This window comes from Muntiacus reevesi, chromosome 15 (genome assembly GCF_963930625.1).
Source record: "Muntiacus reevesi chromosome 15, mMunRee1.1, whole genome shotgun sequence".
NCBI lineage: Eukaryota > Metazoa > Chordata > Mammalia > Artiodactyla > Cervidae > Muntiacus > Muntiacus reevesi.
The window spans coordinates 18027937-18054043 of record NC_089263.1 but is presented as its reverse complement, the minus strand read 5'-3'; the positions used below and the strand labels follow the sequence as shown (position 1 = coordinate 18054043).

Sequence of the window (26107 nt, the reverse complement as noted above, 5' to 3'; positions counted from 1 at the left end):
TTAGGGCTAACTTTAGACATTTCCATTAACAGTGAAACCTACTATCAGAATACTCCAGAGGTAGGGGGCAAAAACCTCTCAATTTGGGGCCAAATTACAAGTTAATAAGAAAAGTTGCTAATGAGCTCTGGAAACCTTGGTTTAGGGGCTAAAGAGGAAATATTTGAAGCCAAAGAGGAAGGTGTCTGGTGCTTAGTTGCCCGTATTTACATCTTACTCCGTCCATTGAGGGTCTCGCCTCAATTCAGTCTTGTTTTCAGGAACTGGGGGGAGGTTTAGGTCTGTAATGTTGGAAGCAAAAAAAAAAAAAAAAAAAAAAAACCCAAAAACTCACAAATTACTACAGATGGTGGAAATAATTTTATTTTTTCAGAAGAGAAGCAGCATTTACTGCCGGGAACCTGGGTCAAGCTGCCCTTTAACTCCCCTCGTGTCCAAGAGAGGCACGGCCTCAGTTCTGGCCACACTGCTCTCCAGTCAGAGGAACAAGCAAAGGCCACCGAGTGAGGAAGTGAAGCTCTTCCTTACTGCCCAAGGGTCTCAACAAGCCCTGCCTGGAGAGTTTGGACAGTGCGCTTCCCACGAGGGCCAGCTGGAGGCAGGACTTGACGTCGGGTGCGGGTGCAGGATTCCTGGCCCTCACAGCCTCCGTGCCTTCCTGGGGCGGCAGCCGTTGTGTGGGATGGGGGTGTTGTCTGTGATTGAGATCACTTCCAGGCCCCCCATGGTCAGGCCCTTGATGGCAGACTGGAAGGAGCAGGAGGAACAGGAGGATGGCACGGACCAGAGACGATGTCCCGGTGTGTCCAGACAGGGCTCGGAGAGGGATGGAGGGTGGGGAGGTGCTGGCTCTGAGGCCTACAATCCAATCCCCCCCCCCCCCCCAAGAGGCTTCCTACCAAGCCCTCCCCCAGGCCCTCAGCGCTGCCCAGGCCCTCAGCGCTGCCCAGGTCTCCAGTCCCACCTGCCACGCCCCACCCTGCCCTTTACAATCTAAAGACAAAGACAACTGTAAACCTCAACACATCTTAAGCATTATGCTTTTGTAGTTTCCTCTGCTTGGAATGTGCCCCTCACCCCCAAACTCATAAACACACCTGGCTAGTCCCTTGTCATTCTTGAGAAATCAGTAGAAATGTCCCCTCTTTGGGGACACTTGGGTGATCACACCCAAGGGGCTCCCAGCATCGGGGCACAAGCTTCACTGCCGCACCCACGAGCCTGTCCTGAGGGACTCACCTGTGACAGGCCCCCAGAGACCCCAGTAAGTGTCTGAGGAACTGAAGCTAAGTGATCAGGGCTCGCCTGGAGGGGCTCAGTAGACCAGAAGCAACGGAGACAAACTTTAAGCTGTCAGGGAAGGCCGGTCTCCCTCCTCTGCCCCCACCCCGAGCTCTCTCACTAACTGAAGGACGAAGCGCAAGGCTGGGCTGTGAAGAAGCGAGGTCACTTACCAAGCGCCCGGGCCCCAGGCCTTTGACCACAACTCGGACGTGGGTCACGCCTTTCCCTGTAGCTTTCTGGCGAGGAGCAGCAAGTGGTTAGTGCTCCCAAGAAAGAACCGCAACAGCCCCGCCCCTTGCTACTGCCCCGGGAGTGACAGGGTTATGAGCTCGAGGGGACAGGCACCCACACACGCAAACAGGAGAGGACAGGGAAGGAAGCGGAGGGCAGAGGGCCGCGGGGCAGCACAGACGGTGTGGTCAGCTGAGGGCCCTTCCACCTGGAACAGCACTGCCACCTACTGGACACTGAGAAACATCGCTCAGATTGTTCTCAGGCGGATAAATGCAGAATTTCAGACCACAACAATCCCTAGACTCCTGCCTGAGCCTCAATACCCTCTTAAAGAGTATTCTTTAATCATTTAAAATCTTTCATTATAGCTGAAAGCTTTCTTTCTTGATTATAAAGGCGGTTTATTACAGAAGTCTGGAAGACACACAGAACTCACTCAACCCACCATGCGGAAGCCACCGTTTACATGGACATTATTTTTTAAGTGTATATAACCTATCTATTTAGTGGCCATTGGTCACATTTTAATGATCACTAACATAGTGCCATCAGTATTTCGGGGCATGGAGCTTTGTTTGAGGGTCAGGGTCTTCCTTCAGGAGACACTCTGGGTTTGGCAGCGTGAACCTTTGTGGGGCCTGTGTCGTAGCAGACATAGTGTGCAAGCTCTGGGCTCAGACCTGGGGGGTCAGTTCAGGGAACCTGACTGGCTGCACGGCTCTGAGCAAGTGACACACTCTGAATCCCAACTCTTAAAAACGGGGGTAATACTGAGCGCCTTCAAGGACTCAAGATAATGAACATAACGCATCTGGTGTGTAGCAGATCTGCTCTGCTCTGCTCTGCTGTGTCCGACTCTGCGACCCCACAGACTACAGCCCGCCAGGCTCCTCTGTCCATGGGACTTCCCAGGCAAGAATACTGGAGGGGGTAGCCATGCCCTTCTGCAGGGGATCTTCCCCACCAAGGGACTGAGCTTGTATCTCCTGGCTCTCCTGCATTCGCAGGTGGACTCTTCACTGCTGAGCCACAGGGGAAGCTTGTATAGTAGATACTCCATAAATACACACTAACAGCAGCACACTGCCAATTTGCTTCCAGAAAGATCTGCGGCAGTTCACGCTCAATCTGGTACTGCATGCGTCCTGCACACCTTCTCCAGATGGACTGTCACCACAACCCCACCCCACCCAGCCCTCTGGTCTTTAAATCCAGAAGGCCTTGTGAAACTTCAGCACCTGGCCCCTGCTCCTTCTAACTACCCTCATGTTAGGGGACCCAACAAGAGTCGGCAAACTCTTGCTTCTGAAGGGCTACTGCAAGAACAATCTTCTAATGATCAGCTGTGCAGAAAGTGGAGCCCAGCACAAAGGGAGCCAGAAAGAACACACATACGCACATATATACATACCGCTGCGGCAGCTATGCCCGCTGTCTGTGCTGCGATGCCCGTGCCCTTCTTGGCATTCCGAAACCCCTCTGTGCCACAAGAGGCACGGGCAAGGGGCTGGTGAGCAGCCGAGACCACCTGGATCTGTGTGCTGGGGAAGGAGGAGAGGTGTACAGAATATGATGTCTGTTCAGGGGAGTGAGAGAGCACCAACCTATGCCCATACAAGCCCCAGCGAGCAAGGAAAAGACCATCAGCTGCTTCCACCCTGAGCTTATCAGATGAATTTTTTGAACTCCTATAAGAGGCGTCAGGAAAGGTCAGAATCAACCCCTGAGCCTCTGAAAACTGACACGTCGCAAACTCTACAAGGAGCTATTATGCATGGAAAGTCTGTGCTCCCCCACCTAGATTCACGCTAAAATTCGAACCCCTAATGTGATGGTTCTGGGAGGTGGGGCCTCTGGGAGGCGATGTGGTCATGAGGGTAGAGCCCTTGTGAGCATCAGTGGTCCCTCAGAGGACCCCAGTGGGCTCAGTGGCCTCTTCCACCATATGAGGACACGAGAAGAAGCTGGCCATCTGCAGCCTAGAAGAGCTCTCTCTAGGACCCGACCCTGCTGTCACGCTGATCTCTGACCTGCGGCCTCCAGACTGTGAGAAATAATGCCTGCTGTTTCAGCCACCCAGTCTGGTATTTTGTTGTAGCAGCCTGAGCTGACCGACACCAGTGCCATAATCTGAGGGCGCTGAGTGTCATCCAGAGGAGGGGTGGCGTATTTTCCCCCTCGCATCTTCCCTGCAGACAATGTTTAAAGTAGATTCAAAGTCTTTTCTGGCCTTTGCCAGCCCCTCACCCTCACCAAGAAACTGAATTTTTCACACTGGGTAATTTTTAATGACTTTTCTTGGTAAAGTTTCAAATATACTCAAAAGCAGATACAATGAAGTCTGAACTCCCCTGGGCTCACCACTCAGCTTCAACAATTAATAACTCATATCCAATCTGGTTTCATCTATAAACCTTCTTTCTTCTACACCCCTCTACTCCCTACTAAGGGATTATTTTGAGGCAAATCTTAGACCCATCATTTCATCTGTATTTCAGTATATCTCTAAAAGATAAAATAGTCTTCAACAAGTTAAATTAAAACTAAGAATAACTTCCATAAATCCCTAGACTTGCTTTCCACACCCCCCTTAATCATCCCCCGGTCTTATGGGTTGAAGAGCCCTCGAGAACTCACAAGCAGGGGAAGTGGAGGGTGGTTACAAGGTGACCTGCTGGAGCCAGCCCCGGGCTGGGGCCATCTGCTGTGGGCCTGGCTACGGCTGCCGTTTCCCTCCCACGGCTTCTTGGGTCTTCTACACCAAACAGAAGCACAAGAGAATTGCTTGTCCCCGAGACAACCTCAACAGAGCTCTACAGAGCAGGCCTCTTTAAAAAGGCAAAGAAACAAAGAGAGCTAACCTATTCCCTTATCAGCTTGAGAAGACAGGAACACCCAGGGGCTCTGACTCTGGGCTTGTAAGACGACAGCTGAAATGCGTCCTACGGCACCTCGCCAGCACCCCACCCTCTAGCCCTGACCACCCACCGTCTCTTGTACTGTTCTCTAAATTGCTTCGCAGGCCACTGCTGACCAAATACCAACGTCACCTCTAAGTGGGGGCTGGTGTGTGAGGATGTCACTGATGTCAGCGCGCTTTCCGCTGCCAACACACAGTTGAGAATTTCCCCGGTACCATTTGAGAGCCACACAGAACGCGAACCTTCCAACCTCGCTCAGCCCCACAGAGTCAGAGATCTGGTCCACAGTGGAACAAGACCAAATACTTTAGGTCGACCCTTATTTGGAGGTTTCCTTTGCTTAGTTTGGTAGTAAATCCTATATTCTGAAATAATCTCCCTCATTTACTAATCATCCATCCGCAGTACCAACACTTAACAACTACACTTTCATGGGAAGACTTTCTGGCCCTAAGATATACTCTAGTTCTGGAGCAGAACCAGAAAACACAATTCCCAAGGATAGCAAAGGAATCTTTAACAATATGATATGGGCACCCAGTTCACACTTCCATTGATTCTGAATCAACTTTATAAAGAGAGAGGAGACTGCCCCAAACGAGGAGGAATACTGGGAGCTGTGCCCCAGGACCTATGTGACTTGCCCGCCCCCCGACAGGGGAAAGAAGCCTCTGCCCCAGCCCTGCCCAGGAGTCCCTGCCCCACTCACTTGTTGTAGGATGCTTTAATGTGTGCGATTGGGATCTCCTCGAATTTCTTTCCTGCCCACCTCAGAGAGCTCTCCTGTCCTGGAACTGGAGGGTAAATGCTGCAATTAGAAGAAAAATTTTAGGTAAAGTTGTTTTGATATTTGTTTTTCAATTAATAAAATAAAATAAAAATAAATAAATAAATAAAATAAAATAAAATAAAAAAACACGCAGTTTAAGAAAAAGCCAACAGCATAGACAAACTGGTAACAAAAGACAGCAGCCCTCTGCCCTGACCTGCTCCTGAGGTTGCTGCCCCCCAACCCTTCTGGTGCTCACAGAACATGGTATCTGTGAACACGGTCCTTCAGTGGCTGTTTCCCCGAGTTGCTGACTCTGGATACAGCTAATGACTTTCTGCTGGAAAGAGAACTTAATACATACTCCCCATCCTCCCTTATCTCTTCTAGTATAATCAGATCACTCTTTTCAGTCCTCTATCAGTTCAGTTCAGTTCAGCCGCTCAGTGGTGTCCGACTCTTTGCGACCCCATGAATTGCAGCAAGCCAGGCCTCCCTGTCCATCACCAACTCCCGGAGTTTACTCAAACTCATGCCCATCGAGTCGGTGGTGCCATCCAGCCATCTCATCCTCTGTCGTTCCCTTCTCCTCCTGACCCCAATCCCTCCCAGCATCAGGGTCTTTTCCAACGAGTCAACTTTTCACATGAGGTGGCCAACATATTGGAGTTTCAGCTTCAGCATCAGTCCTTCCAATGAATACCCAGGACTGATTTCCTTTAGGATGGACTGGTTGGATCTCCTTGCAGTCCGAGGGACTCTCAAGAGTCATCTCCAACACCACAGTTCAAAAGCATCAATTTTTTGGCGCTCAGCTTTCTTCACAGTCCAACTCTCACATCCATACATGACCAATGGAAAAACCACAGCCTTGACTAGACGGACATTTGTTGGCAAAGTAATGTCTCTGTTTTTTTAATATGCTGTCTAGGTTGGTCATAACTTTCCTTCCAAGGAGTAAGCATCTTTTACTTTCATGGCTGCAATCACCATCTGCAGTGATTTTGGAGCCCCCAAAAATAAAGTCTGACACTGTTTCCACTGTCTCCCCATCTATTTCCCATGAAGTGATGGGACCAGATGCCATGACCTTAATTTTCTAAATTTTGAGCTTTAAGCCAACTTTCTCACTCTCCTCTTTCACTTTCATCAAGAGGCTTTTTAGTTCCTCTTCACTTTCTGCTGTAAGGGTGGTGTCATCTGCATATCTGAGGTTATTGCTATTTCTCCCGGCAAACCTGATTCCAGCTTGTGCGTCTTCCAACCCAGCGTTTCTCATGATGTACTCTGCATATAAATTAAATAAGCAGGGTGACAATATACAGCCTTGACGTACTCCTTTTCCTATTTGGAACCAGTCTGTTGGTCCATGTCCAGTTCTAACTGTTGCTTCCTGACCTTCATATAGGTTTCTCAAGAGGCAGGTCAGGTGGTCTGGTATTCACATCTCTTTCATAATTTTCCACAATTTATTGTGATCCACACAGTCAAAGGCTTTGGCGTAGTCAATAAAGCAGAAATAGTTTTTCTGGAACTCTCTTGCTTTTTCGATGATCCAGTGGATGTTGGCAATTTGATCTGTGGTTCCTCTGCCTTTTCTAAAACGAGCTTGAACATCTGGAAGTTCACGGTTCACGTATTGCTGAAGCCTGGCTTGGAGAATTTTGAGCATTACTTTACTAGCGTGTGAGATGAGTGCAATTGTGCGGTAGTTTGAGCATTCTTTGGGATTGCCTTTCTTAGGGATTGGAATGAAAATGGACCTTTTCCAGTCCTGTGGCCACTGCTGAGTTTTCCAAATTTGCTGGCATATTGAGTGCAGCACTTTCATAGCATCATCTTTCAGGATTTGAAATAGCTCAACTGGAATTCCACCACCCCCACTAGCTTTGCTGGTAGTGATGCTTTCTAAGGCCCACTTGACTTCACATTTCAGGGTGTCTGGCTCTAGGTGAGTCATCACTCCATCGTGATTATCTGGGTCATGAAGATCTTTTTTGTACATTTCTTCTGTGTATTCTTGCCACCTCTTCATAATATCTTCTGCTTCTGTTAGGTCCATACCATTTCTGTCCTTTATAGAACCCATCTTTGCATGGAATGTTCCCTTGGTATCTCTAATTTTCTTGAAGAGATCTCTAATCTTTCCCATTCTGTTGCTTTCCTCTATTTCTTTGCACTGATCACTGAGGAAGGCTTTCTTATCTCTCCTGGCTATGTTTGGAACTCTGCATTCAAATGGGAATATCTTTCCTTTTCTCCTTTGCTTTTCGCTTCTCTTCTTTTCACAGCTATTTGTAAGGCCTCCTCAGACAGCCATTTTGTTTTTTTGCATTTCTTTTCCATGGGGATGGTCTTGATCCCTGTCTCCTGTACAATGTCACGAACCTCCGTCCATAGTTCATCAGGCACTCTGTCTATCACATCTAGTCCCTTAAATCTATTTCTCACTTCCACTGTACAATCATAAGGGATTTGATTTAGGTCATACCTGAATGGTCCAGTGGTTTTCCCCACTTTCTTCAATTTAAGTCTGAATCTGGCAATAAGGAGTTCATGATATGAGCCACAGTCAGCTCCCGGTCTTGTTTTTGCTGACTGTATAGAGCTTCTGCATCTTTGGCTGCAAAGAATATAATCAATCTGATTTCGGTGTTGATCATCTGGTGATGTCCATGTGTAGAGTCTTCTCTTGTGTTGTTGGAAGAGGGTGTTTGCTATGACCAGTGCGTTCTCTTGGCAAAACTCTAGTAGTCTTTGCCCTGCTTCATTCCGTACTCCAAGGCCAAATTTGCCTGTTACTCCAGGTGTTTCGTGACTTCCTACTTTTGCGTTTTAGTCCCCTATAATGAAAAGAACATTTTTTTTGGGTGTTCTAAAAGGTCTTGTAGTTCTTCATAGAACCGTTCAACTTTAGCATTACTGCTTGGGGCATAGGCTTGGATTACCGTGATACTGAATGGTCTGCCTTGGAAATGAAGAGATCATTCTGTCGTTTTTGAGATTGCATCCAAGTACTGCATTTCAGACTCTTTTGTTGACCACGATGGCTACTCCATTTCTTCTAAGTGATTCCTGCCCACAGTAATAGATATAATGGTCATCTGAGTTAAATTCACCCATTCCAGTCCATTTTAGTTCGCTGATTCCTAGAATATCAATGTTCACTCTTGCCATCTCCTGTTTGACCACTTCCAATTTGCCTTGATTCATGGACCTAACATTCCAGGTTCCTATGCAATATTGCTCTTTACAGCATCAGACCTTGTTCTATCACCAGTCCCATCCACAAGTGGGCATTGTTTTTGCTTTGGCTCCGTCCCTTCATTCTTTCTGGAGTTATTTCTCCTCTGATCTCCAGTAGCATATTGGGCACCTACCGACCTGGGGAATTCCTCTTTCGGCATGCTATCACTTTGCCTTCTCATACTGTTCGTGGGGTTCTTAAGGCAAGAATATGGAAGTGGTTTGCCATTCCCTTCTCCAGTGGACCACATTCTGTCAGTCAGACCTCTCCACCATGACCCGACCATCTTGGGTGGCTCCACATGGCATGGCTTAGTTTCACTGAGTTAGACACGACTGTGGTCCTGTGATCAGATTGGCTAGTTTGCTGTGACTATGGTTTCAGTGTGTCTGCCCTCTGATGCCCCCTCGCAACATCTACCGTCTTACTTGTGTTTCTCTTACCTTGGACGTGGGGTACTACTATTCCTTCTGCAATTAAAAAACCATGGGCTTCCCTGGTAACTCAGTAGTGAAGAATCCGCCTGCCAGTGCAGGAGACACAGGTTTGATCTCTGATCTGGGAGGATCCCACATGTCTCGGGGCAACTAAACCCGTGTGCCCCAACTATTGAGCCTGTGCTCCAGAGCCCAGGAGCCACAACTACAGAAGTCTGAACACCCTAGAGCCTGTGCTCCACAACAAGAGAAACCACTGCAACAAGAAGCCTCCACACGGCAACTAGACAGTTGCAACAAGAGAAAAGCCCATGTAGCAACAAAGACCTAGTATAGCCAAAAATAAATAATAAAATAAATAAATAAAATTATTTAAAAAGTTAAGTCAAACTTCTATTTCTTGCTGTATCAACCACAGATACCTTGACTATCTTTCAAAGACAAAATAAACTTAATGATACTTATAAAGATCATTATTGTTAAAAAAAAAAATTCCAGTGTCCCTTAGAGTGGAGGCCTGCAAACTTTTTCTGTAAAGGGCCAGAGGGTAAATATTTTAGGCTTTGCTGGCTATGTTGCTTCTGTTGCAACTACACAACTTTGCCACTAAGGTGCAGAAACAGCTACAGACAACAGTGAGTTAATAGGTGTGCCTATGTTCCACTAAAGTTCTATTTATAAAAATCAGTCAACTGGCCACAGGTGGGTGGGTAGTGGCCAACTTGCCAGTCCCTATGAAGACCAGTGGATATCAGGGTTGGCTGAATGGCAGGACCATTTGACTCTGATGCTTCCATTCTGTCCTAGATTTCTGGATGGGACTTGAGAATCCATTTCTGAAGTAGCCCAGGTGAATCAGATGTGAACTCAGGGGTTTAGCACACTGGTCCAGACACTGCTGAGTTGAAGACTCCCCGCCCCCGATCCCCTAGTCTGCTCTGTCCTCTGGCTATCTCTTGCTCAGGACTTTTCATTTCAGGTGGAGAAACAGTACTGATAGGGGGACAGGGAAGTCAGGCCTTGGGCCGAGGGGCTTTACCTTGGTTCAGAGTTTTGCTCACCACCTGCGCTTTTTTAATTCCAGACTCAAGCAAACCTGCTGCTGCACTCTGCCCGCATGCACAGATCAGATCCATGTTTGTACCTGCTCAGCCACCTGAACTACAATGAGTTCTGATCCAGGGAATACTATTATCTGAGCATCATCCTCTCCACTGGCTTTCCTGGAGATATTTAACAAAACAAAACTGTAACCTGGTTGGGTATTCAGGAGTTACAAGCGTATTCTTTCCTGCTCTGCCTGATCTTAGAGATGACTTAGCATCTCGGCAGGTTGCCAGCTTATCAGTTACGCGCTGAGATATTCAGTCACTCAGTCAAGTCGGATTCTTGGCGGCCCCATGGACTACAGCCTGCCAGGCTCCTCTGTCCTTGGGATCTCCTTGGAGAGAGTATGAGGTTCTGAGATGACATTAATGTTCAAAACCTTATAAGTTCCCCATTAATGATTTCTTCTATGGACTTGCAGGTCAAACACTTAAGCCTTCTGAAGTCTGAACACGCCACCATTATGCCTTTAACAGGGCAAGATTTTCAAACCAGAAAGGATCCAGAGCTTGAACCATTTAACTGAGGGTGCAGACACGATCAAGCTTTTAAGCTTCCCATGTCCAGCGAACAAGTGGTTCACTCCAAGGCAGCCCAGGAAAAGGAAAGACAAAGCTTTCTGGTGCTGCTCTGCTGGCTCTTCACACCCATCCTCAAACCACGTCTGCACACACAGCATCTCTTTCAAATGGCTGACAGGGACTGAAAACAGCCGGCACAGGTGGCCAGAGGAAAATACACAGAAATGCCTCCTGTCCTCTCTCCATGTCATGGTTTCTTGACCTCAGTACTACTGACATTTTGGGCAGGGGGATTCTTTGGCTGGGGGGCTGTCCTGAGCACTGTGGGGGTGTTTAGCAGCATCCCTGGCCTCTACCCAACTAGGTCCTGACCCTTAAGCTGTGACAACCAAAAATGTCTTCAGACGTTGCTAAGAGTCCCCTTGGAAACACAGTGGCCCCAGGCCGAGAACTGCTGGTTTACTTTAATGACCGCCAACGTCAAGTGGCCCGCAGTGCTGCTGGCAATTACACAGCGCATCCCCTGTTAAATTACCCGTTCACTGTCCTGGATGACTAGTTTGCACTTTCTTTTGTCCTCTCAGACCTTCAACTCCTTCCTGCTTCCTTGCTGCCAGCTGATGACCTTCACAAAGAAATAGAAGCAATCAGGTTTTCCTTCAGCTCCCACTACTGAACAGCTGTGCCCCCAATCTCTGCCTTGTCTCCCGTGATGACGCTCCACTTGTGTGTCCGCCCCTCAAGGACAGCAATCTGGCAACATTCCTGCTCCAGCATCTGCATTCTTCCCCCTCTCCACTGCATCATTCCCATTGGTAAAACATGCAGCCATTTCCCCAGTCTAAAAGCAAACAGAAGCCCCTGGATGCCAAAGCCTCCTTGAGCTCCTGCCCGTTTCTCTACCCACCTTAAAGGACTGACCATACCTGCTGCTTCTTCCTGTCTTCTATTCTCCCTGAACCCACACCATTCAAACTTAGCCCCTCATACTCCACCAAATGTGCCCTACTCAAGGTCACCACAGATCCACAATATTAAGTCCTATGGCCAGTTTGGTCATCAGTCTATGGACCAGTCAATCATATCAGCAGCATTTGATATAGCTGATCTACTTTTGAATCACAGGAAAAAAAACAACTCTCTCCAGGATTTTTTTAGTACCTCTCTGGAGGTTCCTTCTTTATCTTCTGCTGATTCCTCCTCAGCTCCCCAAATCTCCCCAAATGCCAGAGGCTCCAGGGTTCAGTCCTTAGACCTCTCCTTCACTTTATCTACCCTTTCTCTCTTAATGATCTTGTATTTTATGATTTTAGACATCATCTAGGGAATTCCTTGGTGCTCTCATTGCCAGGGGCCCTGAGTTCAATCCTAATTGGAGAACTAAAATCTCAAAAGCCATGTGGGGGAAAAAGAAATCATCTATGGATTGAGTCTTCCAAATGTGTATGTCTAATTCAGATCTGTGCCCTGAACTCCATTTCTAATCGCGAATATTGTATCTCTACTTGGATGTTAATTAAACATCTCAAATCTACAATTCAAGCTCCTGTAGTCTTCCCCATCTTCATGACAACTCTATCTTTCTAGTTGTTTAGGCCACAAATTTCAGAATGTCCCTTCAGCTGTCTCCTTTTCTCATACCTTACATTAGCAAATTCTGTTGATTCCACCTTCTAAGTGCATCTTTCTGACCATTTATACAATCTCTGCAGCTGCCACTCTGGTCCCTGCCAGCATCGCTTCTCACTGAGATTATCTCAGTAGTCTTCTGATTGCTTAGGAGACTTCTCCCATCTTCCAGTCTAGCTCTCCTACAGTTATTTCATTATCAATGCAGTGGCCAAAGGGACCCTTTAAAATGTAAGCATGAGCATGTCAACCCTCCCTTTAGAATTCTCCAGTGACTTCCCATTTCTCTCAGAATAAAGTGAAGTTGTCACAATGGCCCATAACGGACAACAGGATGTAACCCTGAATGCCCGACGCACCCCTCACCCTCTTGTCCTCACCGCTCATTTTTACTTCTCACTCCACTGTGGCCTTCTTGCTCAGACACTAGACACACTCCTATAATCTGTCATACTTCTTTTTCTTATTTTCTATTAACTGTCCCCTATCCACTCGAATTTAAGTTTCACCGGGGCAGGGAGTTTTGTGTGTTTGGTCATTGATGTGTCCCCAACACCCTGAACAGTGTCTGACATTGTTGAGTGACCACAACACAATCTTTGCTTCAATTCCTCTGGCAGCTCCCCACTGACCACAATGGGGAGTGAGTAAAAGACCCACTGTATATTGTGGTTTTAAACATCATCTACATGATGAGTCTTCCAAATGTCTATGTCTGACTCACATCTGTCCCTTGAACTTCATCTCTAATAGCCAATATTATATATCCACTTGGATGTTAATCAAATATCTTAAACTCAAGCACACAAATCCAAGCTCCTACAGATTAATGACAACTCTATCTTTCCAGTTGTTTAGGCCAACGGTTTTAGACTGCTCGTTATCTACAGATAAGGCTCTTAGCATTCTGATTCCTTCTCACCCTGCTGGCCTCATCTACCATCACACACACACTTGACTACACAACACTCATACTGCATGCCTTACACAGACTGTTAGCTTTGCATAAAATGATCTTTCATCTTTTCCAGGTGAACTCCCATTCAATTCAGGTCTTGGCATCACATTATTTTCCTGGCACTCTTGTCTGATTTCCTCAGAAGTTAGACATTCATGCTTTCATACTTCAAAGCAAAGCAAAGCTCTTACTTCCAGTAAACTACTGATCAGATTATGGTGAAAACGTGTGCATGTTTGTCTTTCCTGGTTGACTGTGAACCACTGGTGCGAAGGAATGATTTTCTGCATTTGTACCCTCAGAACCAAGCAGGTTCTTAGTAAACGTCTGCTAAATGCATGTGAAGTACAACTAGCACACAGAGGCAGTGTCCCTGGCGGGAAGCAAGATGCCAGTTACTGGCTGAGGCTGAGTACAAAAACCACTCTGGACCTTAGACCAACTCTAAAAAGCGCATTACAACCTTTACCTTACTACCGCTTCCGCCTCATTTTGTATCGGAGACCCTGATTCCACGAGGGAAACAAAAGTGGTGATATTTATTATACACCTTCAACATCCATTCATTCATCAAAAGTTCACTGATCTTTACAACCTCTTTCAGTATTCTTTCCACTTTAAGAGGAAACAGCTGAGGCTCTAAAGTTAATCTGCACAAGGTTCCACAGTGACAAACAGTTGGGAATTCACTGGTGTTCTGACCCTGGAAGGTGGTGCCAGTCGCCCGAGGGCCAGAACTAAGTGGCCCTTACCTGAAGCTGCTGCGGCTCGGAGCTGGAGCCGAAGTCTCCGCCTTCTCAACCTCCTGCTTGGCCGCTGCGTCCTGCATCTGTTGGGCGCTCATGTGGATGGTGGGGCCCGGCACTCCGGCCACGATCCTGGGGAGAAGGAAAGCTCACGGAGGTCCAGGCCTAAGCGAGTACTAACTGGACTCCAGGAGTCCAAGTAGCTCATGGGACACGGGAAGGAGCGCATTCCCGGGTGACTGGGCTCGGAATGAGTAACCACCTTACCTGGTCGTCGGCGGCCAAGCCCATGACCGCAAGAGCCAGGACCCAGCGTTTCTTACAACCTGCATGACTAGAGTTGACCTCAGTCAGCTCCCGTCCGCGGCGGCCGTGGAGCTGGGCGGGGCTGGAGCGGATCCAGCACCACGAGCTTGTGGGGGATGTGGGGGAGGGCGCAGGGGAAACGCCACCTGATTCCCCTTTCTAACGTACATAAAACGCACATCAAACGTACATCAAAGACTTTTATTCTAACTTAAGTGCTCAATAATAACTATAATTGCTAGCATCGACTGGGAATCCTTCCCCCTTCTCCTAGTTTTCTAAGGAGGTCTTCGCCCACCCTTCCATATTGGAATGGTTCGTTCTAGTAGTCCTGGGGGGGGCCTTAGCTCTTCCCGTCATGCTGCTCCCGCGCTGCCTTGTGGGAACATAGGATTGGCCCAGGACCTCGCCGGGAACCGCGGTGCGTTGTGGGAAGTTTGAAAGATGGCGGCGCCCACAAGGTGGACTGTGTTAGGGCTGGCGAGGTGCTGGCGGCGGTTCGAGAGACCCTGGAGTCTGAATTCTCGTAACTTGACCCTTGAGGCTGCACCGTCGAATAGCGCATCTCCATGGCGCCTGTTGGGTGCGTTGTGCCTGCAGCGGCCACCGGTGGTCTCGAAGCAGTTGACCCCGATGCAGGAAGAGATGGCAGCTCTGCTACAGCAGGTGGGTTGAGGTGCGGGTTGTGGCTTCTAGGTGCAGTTGGGGACCCAGTAGAGGTACGCTGGCATGGGTTTGATCCTGACCCACTGATTAGCTTGTGTGACTTTGGGCAAGTCCCTTCACTTCTCTGAGCTTCGGTATGCTTTCCTGCAAAATGGTACCTACCTTCTGGGTTCCTGCGGTACGTAGTACTCGTTCAGTAAGAGGCACGTCGTTTTCATTGATCTTCTCTGTCGTTACCTTCGGCAGCTTTCTGGAGAGGCTCTTCATTTTTTTCCGACATATAGGGGTGCGATGGTGAACAAGACGGATTCAATCCCCATCATAGGTGGTTGACAGTTTAGAGAGGAAAAAGGCTTTGTCATGTGATGAGCTTAAAGAAAAGGCACAGGGCACGTCCGTAAGATGTCTGTGATAGAGTCTGTTTATGTGAGGGGCAAGTGAAGAAACATGGACAAAAACGGTGTATTGGCAATGAAGGTCCTAAATCCCCATAAGTAGTGATTAAAGATATTATGTCTGTCTAGAACCGAGGCGTTTTTGTCTTAGTTACTGAGAGATACAAACTTAATTTCTGTGCTTTTTATTTGGCTTGTTAACTTACTCTGCAAACATTTTTAAATCATCTTTTAATCATTTAGCACCCACTTTGTGCAAACACTGTACTAAGTGGTAGGGATGCAGTGGTGAGTAAGACAAACATAGCACTGGTTCTCAGAAGGATTCAGTTTGGTGGAGGGGGTGTCAATCAATAACCAAATAACCACATGGTTATGGAATTGCAGTCTCTGGCAAGTGTTTTAAAGGAAAACACAGGGTACTGTAATAGTGTTTAACAGGGATGTTAATTTGATTTTAATGGAAGGTGTCAAGGAATATCTTTTAAAATAAGTGATATTTAAATGGAGATATGAAGGATGAGTAGGAATCTCCCAGGAGAGCATGAGGGAAAACATTCTAGAAAGAAGGAATAGCATCTGTAAAATGCCTGAGGCAGGATAGTTCATGGAGAGTGAGACTCTGGTCAAAGACAGGCATGACTGGAGGGTGGTGAGTGGGCAGGCACTGCTTGTCCTAGTCCTCTCTTGGTTGTGGCAGTCTTGATGTTTGAATGCATTTTAATATTTCAGAAAATACAGCTCAAGCCCAAGGGGCAGGTGACTTTTTTCCTCTGTTCTCTTTGTGGTGTTTTGATTGTGTGTCTGGTTATGTTGGGTGGTAAACTTCTGAATCTGTCAAGTGCACTGTAACTGTGTTTTATTATTTTTCTTTTCTTTTAATTTTCCCAGTTTGGGGTAGATTTTTGCTCTTTTAATTTTCCCAGATTGAGATAGAGAGAAGCCTGTATTCAGACCATGAACTTCGTGCTTTGGATGAAGCCGAGCAACTGGCAAAGAAAAAAAGTGACCTTTATGAAGAAGAAGATGAGAAGAATATATTGCTGGTACAGGACTTGGAAGACATGTGGGAGCAGAAATTCCTGCAGTTCAAACCTGGAGCTCGAATAACAGGTTTGTGGTCTCTTCAGGCCAGTTAGAGGTAGGAGGGTGGATATTCTGACTTGCAAATAAAGAATACTTGCTTACTCTCTGCTTTGTGTTTTAAATAGTAATTTCAAATGATAAAACTTTTTAACGTGGGAGGAAAATTCTTTTCACAGTTTTTCACATCCATCCTAATATAATATTTTAAAAGTCTGTGTTATTTTTGAGTGGGACGTATGGTTGTTGAGGGAACTCTCCAGGTGGCTCGGTGGTAAAGAATCTGCTTGGCAGTGCAGGAGCTACAGGAGAGGTGGGTTGGATCCCTGGGTTGGGAAGATCCCCTGGAGAAGAAAACGGCAACCCTCTTCAGTATTCCTGCCTGGAAAACTCCATGGACAGAAGAGCCTGGTGGGCTACAGTCCTTGGGGTGGCGTAGAGTCAGACACGACTGAGCGACTGAGCACACATGGGTGTTGGGACAGCTGTGTCTCAGTTAGGCCTTGAGAATGTTATCAGGACTTAACACCTAGTTTGGTCCTGAGAGTAGGGGAAGTTAAGCCTTACCCACTCGTTTCCTGTGTTTTATCTGAAATCTCTCCCAATGCAGGGGGTTAAGTTCTTTTATTCTTGTTTCACAGTGAAAACTGAAGTAGAGACCGGTTAAGTGTCAAAACCAAAGAATTAGTAGTGTCTGGGAATTGCTTCTTTTCCAAAGGCTCAAAGTACTTTGTGTTCTGCTCTTCAAAGGAGGCGTGCAGCTTTGGGTTTCTTCTTGTTAAATTTTAGTTTGTTCAAGATTATGGGACTCTATCCTGAGAGAGGTCAGAATTAGAGAGATGAGGTCAGGGTTCTAATTTGGTTATAAGTTCTTTGAGGGCAAAGATTGTGGCCATGCCTTCTAAAACCTTAATCTTTTTGGTTCTGGCAGAACATGCTCCTCCTGTCTCCTGTGACCCCCCCATCTCTTCTCTACAGATGCCGACGTAAAGAATGACCGAAGCTCGCTGCACCGGAAGCTTGATAGGAACCTTATTCTGTTGGTCAAAGAGAAGCTTGGAGACCAGGACGTTTGGATGCTGCCCCAGGCCGAGTGGCAACCCGGGGAGACCCTCCGCCGAACAGCTGAACGAACCCTGGCCACACTCTCAGGTGAGCTCTCTGCCTCACTGCTAAATCCCTCAAGACACACTCCAGACTCAGCCTCAGGATTTGCAGGCTGACTGTGGGCCTGGCTTTTAATAATAGGCTAATGGAAACTTGCACTTCCCAGGTGGCTTTGCGATAAAGAATCTGCCTGCAATTCAGGAGACCCGGGGTTCAATTACTGGGTTGGGAAGATCCCCTGGAGAAGGGAATGGCAACCCACTCCAGTATTCTTGCCTAAAGAATCCCATGGACAGAGGAACCTACCTGAAGGATGGAGAGTTTCAGCCTCTGCTCATTAAAGCTTGTCTTCCCAACAAAGTGCAAAACATTCACTGCTCAGTTTCCAGCTTTGCATTCTCTAAAATTTTTCAATCTATAAAAATAGGTGATTCTAGTACTTTTTCTGGCTTAAGTGGCCCAGATCTTCTTTGTGGCCCAGTATCAAAATATTTTGTCATCATAGCTATGAGAGGTCCTGTTGCCTTAATAGGTTCTACTCGCCGTCCCTTCAGTGGCATTTCTGTCTCTCCACTTGGAGCACCAGTGAAGCTGTTGTTCCAGAGGGATCTGGTAATCAACACTTACAGTAAAATGTGCTTCAGTTTTTATGACACTCAGAGTTTCATTTCTCATGGTTTGTGGTTTCCTGTCACAGAAGTGATCAGGATTAGTTACATGGTTTTCTCCTTTCCTACATTTTTGATTCTTAAAATTTATGGATTCTTGAGGAAGTGGATTTTTTGTGTATGCCTCTACATAGTATGAATCTTTTCCTGATCTGTTTTCCATAGTCACTTCTCTCCGCCCACCCCCCCCCCCCCCCCTTAAGGCAGCATTTTTGTGCTAAGAATTTAGAGGACATGGAATTTCTTTAATTATGTCACATGTAGAGTATGGTCTGTCATACTCAGTTCTCTCCTCATCTCATCGTTCAGATCCTGAAGAAGTGTTGCAGAACCTGATTTTAGGTGACCCACTGCCTTCTAAAATGGACTTGGAATTTTGGGTGTCTCACTGAAAATGAGATTTTTCATTCCTTGGCCATCTGGTATCATTTTGAGGAAGATACCTTGGTTGGTAATTATCTTTTGCTCCATATTGCTCGGCATTTGACAATATGTGTTGTCCCTAACAGACCTGTGATTTAGATTCTGTCCCAGGGCCCAGCACAGGGACAGCCAACCAAGAGACAGCCAGACTTTCTCTGAAAGAGGCTCATTTGCTTAACATAAAGTATCAGCGTGGGGGACAGTTCACGCATCTAGGAGTCTGCAGAAACACCCTTCGGGGACAGAGGTTGAAGGCGCCATCCCTGTGCTGTTTCTTGCCCCTGTGGAGGTTTTAAAATTTGTTCATTCAGAATTGATGCTCCTGCCTGTCTCATCCTGCTTCTCTTTTTGTCCTTGCAGCCTTGCTTGTTGGCAGCACCACTTAACGTATTCACCCAACCAGACACCTCAGGGTTATCTGTGGCCTCATCCTGGCGTCCCCTAGGTTCCTGAGTCCTACCTGGTCTGTTCTAAAGAGTTCCATCTTTGCGCCTGCAGCTCTTCAGGGAGTCTTTTCACTTCCCACTAGACCATAGTTTATGAGCCTTGCCTTGGCACTCTGGAAATTTGGGGCAGGATCATTCTTCGTGGGGGCTTCTGTGGTTCTGTCTAGGTTATTTACTGCAGCATCTCTGGCCTCTATCTGCTTGATTGTAGTAGCACTACTTTGGTTGTCCCTAGTGTAACAACCAGAGATGACTCTCAATACTGCCAGAAATTACCTGGTTTGTGGAATCTCTGTGGTTGAGAACCACCATCCTGGAGTATTGAGGTAGACCCCACACAAGCCCCCTTCTTGCTTTTGTGTTGTCATTTTCAGTGCCGCCAGAATAAGCCTTCTAGAACACAAATCCCTTGTCACTTCTATGCTCGAAATCTTAAAGGATTTCCAGTAATGCAGACTTTTGAGCATGGCCTGTGCATACTTTTTGCTCTGGTCCCAAGCTCATCAGTCTTCATCTTGCTGTTCATTCGTGTATGTTCTAAGTCCAAACCTAGCAAACCTTTTGAATAATGTGGTATTTCTTGTGTCCCTGTTTTGGGGCCTGCCTGTCCAAAACGAAGCTTTGGTCCTACCTCGTCTGACTGCTCGGTTTTTAAAACTCAGCCCGTACCCTCTACCTTCTGTGGTAGAACCTTCTGGGTGGAGAGGTCGACCCCTCCCTTGGCCCCTGTAACACTCACAGAGTACCCTACTCAGTCTGTGCAGCAGACGTTTTCTCTGTGCCCACTCGTTGCTGGTCACCGTCCGGGCAGTGGGGTCACAGTGATCTACAGGGTGCGACCTGGGCATTCTGGGGATTTATGTCTAGTGAAGAAGATGCTCTTCATTCCGTTGCTATTTAGTTGTTGATTAACAGGCTGTTTCTTCTCAGCCAGAATTCTGAAAACATGGATAGGATTTTGTCCTTTCAGTCATCCCAGTTCTCAGCAGAGTACCTGGCACAGAGTAGGTACTTGCTGAATATTTGTTGTTGTTCATTTGCTAAGTCATGTCTGACTCTTTGTAACTCCTTGGACTGCAGCACACCAGACTTCCCTGTCCTTCACCATCTCCTGGAGTTTGTTCAAACTCATTTCCATTGAGTCGGTGATACCATCCAACCGTCTCCCATCCAAATGCTACCCAGGCCCGACCCTGCTTAGCTCCCGATGTCAGATGAGATCGGGCATGTTAGGGTGGTGTGACCCATCCTCCCATCTCATCCTCTGTGGCCTCCTTTTCCTCTTGCCCTCAGTCTTTGCCAGCATCAGGGTTTTTTCCAGTGAGTTGGCTCTTTGCATCAGGTGACCAAAGTATTGGAGCTTCAGCTTCAGCATCAGTCCTTCCAAAGAATATTCACGGTTGATTTCCTCTAGGATTGACTGGTTTGATCTCCTTGCTGTCCAAGGGACTCTCAAGAGTCTTCTCCAGCACCACAGTTCAAAAGCATCAATTCTTTGGTGCTCAGCCTTCTTTCTGGTCCAGCTCTCACATCCGTCCATGACTACTGGAAAAATCATGGCTTTGACTAGATGGATCTTTGTTGGTAAAGTGATATCTCTGCTTTTTTATATGCTGTCTAGGTTTGTCGTAGCTTTTCTTCCAATGCCGAATGTTTAATGAGTAAATGATACGGTAGTGTAAGCACACAGCTCCTGTTCTGCCTCTGCCGCCAGCGTGCGTACTGCTGATGAAACAGCAGCCTCTGTGTGACCCGTTGATCCTGTCCCGCCAGCAGCCTGTGTGGCCACAGGAGAGGGAGTGAGACGGTGGAGTGAAATGGGAAAACAGGAGGGGCCTTTGCTGCGCCCCAGGCTTCCTCAGCCGTCACGCAAAAGTTGGTGGCTGGGTTTCTTCCCAGGATCATTGAGCTCAGATCCTCAGCTTTCTTCTGCTCATTCGCAGCGCTCAGTTTTGCCTGCTGGGCACCACATGGAAAGGGTCTCTCCTCCCCTTGGTACCATGCTTTCCTCCCTTGAACATTCCCGTCGCCATAAAGAAGAGTGAAAGGATATATTGGTTTGTTATAGGTGCATAGAAAATGAAATAGCTTGATTTATTTCAAATTCATTAAAATCATAAATAACATGAAATAATTAAAATGACAAGAGAAAGCTCAGGCAGCTCATAAGTATAAAAAAGGCAGAGTCTGTTCCTTTCCATCCGTTTGGCACAATTCCCAGGTATTTCTGCAAGATGGAATTCCTAGAAGTGAAATTAATGGTCAAGGATGGACACATCTAAGATTTTGATAAGGTACCACCAAAGTACCCTGCAGAACATACTTTAAAAATTTTTGCCTGTCCAGTCAGTAAAAAGAATGATCTTTGGATTAGCAGTTTCCTTTTTTTTTATTAGGTAGTTTGTTTATTTGGATTAGTGGTTTCCTGGTTAGAGTGGCCATCTCTGCATATTTTTCACGTGGCTATTGGTTTTTCTTTTTCCGCAAACCGCTTGTTTAGATTCTTTGCTCATGTTTATAATGAACCGTTTCTTTCCCCCTTTTTGATTTAATTTAATCCATTTCCCCAGGTCATAGAAAAGTAATATGTATCCATTGAATTAAGTGGAAAATTCAGAAAAGTGTCAAGAAACATGCCAGTGTAATTCCACCACCCACAGATCCCCACTGCTGACATTTTACATTGTAGGTGAGCTCACATCATATGTGGATTCCTCATCTAATGCTGATGGTGTTGTTACTGTTTTTAATATTGACAAAAGCAATTCACTGTATATGGTGAAAAAGTATCACACAGTGTCTGATAAATAGAACTGTAAGAAGTAATAGGTAATTTTCCCGTCTTAGAGGCAACCACCATGAGTAGTTTTTTTGTGTATCCTTTTAGAAATTGCAAGCACATACTTATTTCCTCGGTTCCTTTTTTCATGAAGTGGGCACACTTAAACATGCACATATGTTATATGTATATACACAGATGGTTACATACCTTCCTTTTCTTATACACAGCTTTTAAGCATATCTCTATATCAGCAAGTGAAGACGTATCTTATACTCTTAACACCAGTATAATGTTTCATATATGTATGTACTGCAGTTTGTTTAACCAGTCTGTTGGTTTTATAAAAAAAAAAAAGCTGCAGTGAACATCTGTGTACACTCCTTTACTCACATGCACAAATAAACATATCGAGGAGGGTGAAATTCTAGAAGCAGAATTGTTAGATCAAAGGGTTTGTATAATTAAAATTGATATCTCTTGCCAAGTAGAGCAGTTACACTAATTATATCCCACATACATTTGAGAGAACACAGTCTTCTTTTATCCTTGACGAGCAGTGTACTGCTTGAAGTTTTTGAACTTAAATAGTAATGGTATGTCTTTGTTGTTTTAATTTGTATTTACTGAGTTATTAATGAGTTAAACATCTTTATGAGTTTATAGTTCGTTGATAATTTATTTTCATGGGAACTTGTTCATATGCTTGGTTCATTTTTCTTTCAGAGTTGCTGACTTTTTCCTCATTGATTTCTAAGTACTATTTAATACTCATATCTTAAGATATTCCTTTGTTGAGTGTGTTGAAAATATTTTTCCCAGTTTGTCATTATGTCTGTTACTTTTTTATGCTTCATTTTTCTGTGCAGAAAGATTTTAACTTTTTTGTAAATAAATATGCCTTTTCTTTTTTGCATTTTGTGTCTTGGTTAGGACTTCCCCTCTCAAAAGTGATACAGAAAGTATTCCACATTTTTTTAAACAGTACTCTTATGGTTTCTTTTTTCTTTAGTGAAGAATTTTAAAATATAGAAAAACTCAGAAAATATTAAACATCCATGAAACCATCATTCAGAATGAACAAACCTTTTGTGAAAATTTTAACTTTGTGTTAGATCTTTGATCTGTAGGGTGTCAATTTGGATATGAGGAGTGAGGTTGTGATCCAGTTTTATTTTTTTGCTAACCAGTTCTCCTGGTTCCATTTGGTAATTGATCCATTATTTCCTCATCCTTTGAAATGCTGTGTTGGGGTTGTTAACACATTGTTATAGTTTGCAAAGATCCTCCATCTGTCTTTGCCTTTTAACTTTGGTTTTCACCTTGCAGCAGTCAGATCGGGCCCTTTTCCTACTTTCCACATGATACTCCCTTTAAAAGGGCTGATGACCTTTGCTTTACAGACACCAAGTGTCTCGGTCCTTCGTCAACAGATGGTGACCGGGCTGAGTCTGGAAACTCAGTGCTCTGACTCCCAGGTGGTGACATTTAGGCTGCCTTGTGGACTTCAGTCTGAGAGCAGTAACTTGGCGTGAGGAATGGGCCCAGAGAATCTGGGACCCAAGGGCCAGGAACTTTTGGATTGAAAGTAGATGAGGGTCTTCAGGAACGACCCTAGTCCTCATCCTCAGGGACTGCTTTCCCCTCAGGCCAGAAGCGGCTCTCACAGAGACCCCCAGATGCTTTCGGGCACCAGGGTAAACAGGTGGGTGTATCCTCATCTTCCAATCCTGTTCCCCGCTCCCCTCCTCCTCAGAAAACAACATGGAAGCCAAGTTCCTGGGAAATGCGCCCTGCGGCCACTACAAGTTCAAGTTCCCCCAGGCAGTGCGGATGGAGGGCAGCCTCGGGGCCAAGATCTTCTTCTTCAAAGCCCTGCTGCTAACCGGAGACTTTTCCCCGGCTGTGGAGAAGGGCCGTCATGTGTGGGCCAGCAAGGAGGAACTGGGTGACTACTTGAAGCCAAAATACCTGGCCCAGGTTAGGAGGTTTCTCCTGGACCTCTGACGAACTGAGCTGCTGTGGACGGCGCTCGGACAGGTCTGTGACCGGGCCTCAAGGACGTGGTGCGTGGCCTCATCGCTATGGGAATATCGAGCGGCAAACCAAGTTCTGAGAAATAAACGCTGTGTGGATCTCGGTTGATTTATCCTTTGAGGACTGTTGTCTTCTCCTCGTGAAGAGAGAGCCATCTCTTAGGGTGCTTTTTCCTTTTTCTCCCAAGCTCGTGACTGAGTAGTATTGCATTGCTTCGTAGTGAATCAGCTGGCTTCGTGGGCCCAGAAAGAAAGAAGGAAGTGAATCAACTTTCTAAAAACCTGGAGCTTCTGTGAAAACCTCTAGGTCCATGAAAAGAAAAACACCTCGTGCTTTGTAGTTTCTTAGTCATTTTCTGTTTTGTATTTTTCTTCCTTTCTACTTGATATGAAAATGTATCAATCTAGCGAGGAAATGATTCCTTGTTTTCTGTTTGCTTTGCTTCCTTCCCCCCTCCTCCCTTCCTTCCTCTTTGCATTCTTTTTTTTTTCTTTTTTAAGGCATTTTGTATTTAAACAATAGAATCGCTTCTTACATATTTTGAAACAGTCATGTGAAGTGAGCAGGGTCAGCCTGTTATCTGCCGTCTTGGGGGTGGGAGTCCTGGTCAGGTGTGACTGGCTGAGGGTTGCTGCAGGTCACTGATGGAGTAGGAGGAGACTGCTTATCCCCTGCCCTGTCAGACCTGGTTTCCTTTCAGAAGCCATTCTGGGTTAAACAGCCTGGCCTCTAGCAGTCTGCATGCAAGAGGGATCCTGAGAACCTCTGGTTTTTACCCAGTGGGTCAGAAGCACAAGTGAGCACTTGGAAGTCCAAGTGCTTAGGTGCAGTTGATACCTACGAGGGACAGGAGGGGTCTGATAGGATGGAAGCCCTGAACCTGTGGGATCCACTGCTTTCTTCAGGTAGATAGGGTCAGAATTGAGTTGAATTGTTGGACATCTAGCTGGTGTCTGAGAATTGCTTGGTGTGGGGGAAAATCCCATGCTTTCTAGTTGATCCCACAGTCTTAATGGCCATTTGTAAGATGGTCCGTTTTGTTACAGAGTTGTTTCTTTAAAGGGAAATAGCATCTGTAAAATTGGTAAGGGGAGAAACGTTGTCGTGTCAACTTGAAATTACAGGTTGGCTCCTGTAAGGTTTTCCCCAGCATTTTGAAGTGATCAGGGACAGGGTGGAATACCTTAAGACAAAAGCTGAGAATTTTATAGAGGTGCCCTCCTTTATTGCAAGGAGTGGCTAATTTAGTAGCTTCAGGACTGACTTACCATGAGCCTTTCCACTATGTTAGACTATCTGGGGAAACTAGGTGGAAAGGAAGACCCTCCCCCTCCACCCCCAACCCTGCTTTGTTTTACACAGTTGATGACGAAGGCCCCATCCCGGATCACATTTTTTATTTTGATGGAGCTAATCTCTGCTGGGACCTCCCTCTTTGGGACATCCTAAAGAAGCTCCTATATGTCTCAGGAAGAAGAACGAAATGCGAGGATTTAAGGCTGTAGGGGCCCAGTACACATGGGCAGTGGGGCTTTAATTGTGTTAGCGTGGTGTGGGACTTGATTCTGGTTTCTTAGCGCCCTGGCTGCAAGATTCTATAGATTTCGTGTGGTCTTCCCCAACCTCCTTAGCTCAGGAGTCCTGTTATTTTGGGAGTGTGATTTTGCAGAATGCAGATGTTTTTGGCATTATATTAATAGTAGAGATGACCGAATATGCTGAGTGCCAGCCTGCATCTTCCATTGGCTGCCAGACATAACCGAAAAACTTTCCAGCATGTTCTTGCGGGGGAGAGGACCAGGGAACAAAGTAGAATACATGTTCTCTGTATTTTAGAAATCAGTGAGAGGAGGAGAGAATACTGTGTATGATGTGGGTGTTAGGAGTTGCAATTTGAAGTGTGTTTGTGTGCTCTGAGAAGAGAAATGCGACTGTGTGTGTGTAACATGTGAAACAGACCACCTCACTAGAAGACTTCTCTGGAAGTTTAACCCCACCTGGTCTTTTTCTTCCCCGATAATTTCCATTCACTTCTGTTTCTCCCCCTTTGCGGGGACTACAGAGAAAATATCGCCATTTTTGTCAACTTGTTTTCCTAGTGATGTAGCCGCAAGAGTCACCTCCTGCTGGGCCATTTCTGCGCCTTGAACGTGTGTCTGCACATCGCACTTCTAGGACCATGATCTGGCTCCCACACCTAACTGATCTTCCAGATCCTAGGGCAGAACCTGCTTCAAGGCCGTACTCAGGACATGTTTAGGTGAATCAGCTTTTTTCCTCATGAGCACTGAACTTGGAAATCAGAAAACCCGGGTTTGAATTTGTTTTATGACCTTAGGCAAAT

General features: G+C 46.1%; 2 protein-coding genes across 3 annotated transcripts; one reads left to right on the top strand and one right to left on the bottom strand.

The window, feature by feature from the left end:
* Nucleotides 1-341: 341 nt before the first annotated feature.
* Nucleotides 342-14489, bottom strand: MRPS11 (mitochondrial ribosomal protein S11). Of its 2 annotated transcripts, none has more exons than XM_065906777.1 (6): nt 14121-14489; nt 13860-13985; nt 5149-5247; nt 2930-3059; nt 1455-1520; nt 342-816 (listed from the first exon to the last, which is right to left on the bottom strand). In XM_065906777.1, exons 1-6 carry the CDS (start codon nt 14183-14185, stop codon nt 640-642), a joined length of 663 nt encoding a protein of 220 aa, XP_065762849.1. In that variant the 5' UTR covers nt 14186-14489; the 3' UTR covers nt 342-639. The 2 variants fall into 2 exon arrangements, with proteins under 2 accessions (XP_065762849.1, XP_065762850.1); XM_065906778.1 differs by having other exon boundaries at nt 342-747; nt 14121-14484.
* Nucleotides 14490-14580: 91 nt separating this feature from the next.
* MRPL46 (mitochondrial ribosomal protein L46) lies at nt 14581-24219 on the top strand. Its single transcript, XM_065906703.1, has 4 exons — nt 14581-14825; nt 16147-16333; nt 17282-17455; nt 23483-24219. Exons 1-4 carry the CDS (start codon nt 14604-14606, stop codon nt 23731-23733), a joined length of 834 nt encoding a protein of 277 aa, XP_065762775.1. The 5' UTR covers nt 14581-14603; the 3' UTR covers nt 23734-24219.
* The last annotated feature ends 1888 nt before the right edge of the window (nt 24220-26107 follow it).